This window comes from Tupaia chinensis, unplaced genomic scaffold, assembly GCF_000334495.1.
Source record: "Tupaia chinensis unplaced genomic scaffold, TupChi_1.0 Scaffold144255_1, whole genome shotgun sequence".
NCBI lineage: Eukaryota > Metazoa > Chordata > Mammalia > Scandentia > Tupaiidae > Tupaia > Tupaia belangeri.
In genome coordinates this window covers 1,405,059-1,406,591 of record NW_006204113.1, presented here as the reverse complement: position 1 = coordinate 1,406,591, position 1,533 = coordinate 1,405,059, and the positions used below count along the sequence as shown (strand labels likewise).

Genomic DNA, 1,533 nt, shown 5'->3' with positions numbered 1-1,533 from the left:
GGCACTGGCACAGGAGTTCAAAGGGGGGCAGCATCCCATTGGGGGGCTCCTTTCCAGCCGATGTACCCCTGAGCACCTTCTTCCACACATCAGGGGGCGCTTGGGAACTTAGCCTGCCATTTCCATCTGGCTGCAGCTGCAGGGCCAGGAGGGTGGCACCCCAGGCTGCCGTAGGAAGAGCTTGGAAAACACTGTTGAGCTGGACCAGCTGGTCTCCTGTCAACTCGGTCCTGAGCAAGCGTGCCACTTCGTGCTCTGCCAGCTCGGTCCAGCCAGCCTCCTCATCATCCCCAGCCACCAGTTGGGCCTTGAGTTGCTCTAAGCCCCGGTAATCCCGAAGTTCGGCCCTCAGTGTGGTCAACAGTGCAGGCGGGGGCACGTGGCCCTGGAGGAGGGAGGCCAGGGCCTGCGGGGCCCGGAACGTGCTGTTGTGCTTCAGTTCCTCTGGGGTGAGCTGGGCACCCCGCAGGCTTCGCCGCTGGTAGTACCCACAGGCCTCCTCAAACACCAGGTCTGTGGGTGAAGGCAGCTCCAGGCCTTGGGAGACTTTCCAGCCCACACAAAACAGACCCAAGGCTGAAAGCAAACGGAGACCCCTTCCGGTCTCTAGCTCTTCATCCTCCATGCCAGGGGCTGGGGGGTCCAGCAAATGTACTCTGTCGGTACTTAGGACCTTCCTCTCCAGCAGCTGCCCACTGCCCATGTCCAGCAGTTCCAAGGTGGAGCCCAGCACACAGGCCAGAGTGCCCTGAAATGTTCCCAGGGCTGCAGACATTCTCTGGCCGACAGGAGCCTCCTGCAGCGTACCAACCGCCCGGGTTCCGCCGTGGGGCTGTACTAGGCTCACAGTGCCCCTGAAGTCGAGCAATAGCAGGCCCTGGGCAGTTGGGGCCCAGGTATGGACAGTCCACGGCTCCCTGGGGGACAACAACCCAGAAAGGCCTCGGAGTAGGATCCGGAAGTCCCACGTGTCCCCTCGTCCGGGATTCAGGTTTTTACGGTGGGAGAGGCCAAGACAGGGGGCAGCCACAATCACCTTGCCTTTACCCGGGCTCCAGATGAGCAGGATGTGGGCCACACCAGGCCAGGTAGTGGCTGTGGGCACCAGGAAGAGTTCCTTGCGGGAGGTCAGCAGTCCGAAGGGAGGGCAGTGGTGCAGCAGGACATGCGTGCGGCCCACATTCGTGCCTGCCTCTCCGCTGAGCTCGAGAGTGCGGACGCACACGCAGTGGCTGAACAAGGCTGCGCGTGGCCCTAGCCGGTCCTCAGCACCGGCCTGACGCTCCTCGCACCAAACCAAGCGGCCTCGGGGCGCCGCCACTGCCACCACACGGGCTTCACCGCAGGGACACAGCTCGATGCTCTGCAGCAGCCTCCACCCAGGCCCCACCCCTGCGCACCACACCTCGGCTAGGCCACTCTCCCAAACCAGGACCAGGGCGGGTTGCGCTGGCCAAGGCAGAAAGAAGGCGTCTAGCGGGGAGGGCTGGCCAGCCGGCCAGGCCCGCTCAAGCTCCTCGCCGGGTGCGCGCC

At 64.3% G+C, this 1,533-nt stretch overlaps 1 protein-coding gene across 1 annotated transcript in view; it reads right to left on the bottom strand.

Moving 5' to 3' along the window:
* Positions 1–1,528, bottom strand: part of HPS6 (HPS6 biogenesis of lysosomal organelles complex 2 subunit 3) — a gene marked incomplete at its 5' end in the record, with an annotated part of 2,361 nt that extends 833 nt beyond the window's left edge. The window contains 2 exon segments of the mRNA XM_006172213.2: position 1; positions 4–1,528. The exon segment at position 1 is cut by the window's left edge and continues 833 nt beyond it. Of these exon segments, the coding sequence (XP_006172275.1) occupies position 1; positions 4–1,528 (1,526 nt within the window).
* Positions 1,529–1,533: the final 5 nt, after the last annotated feature.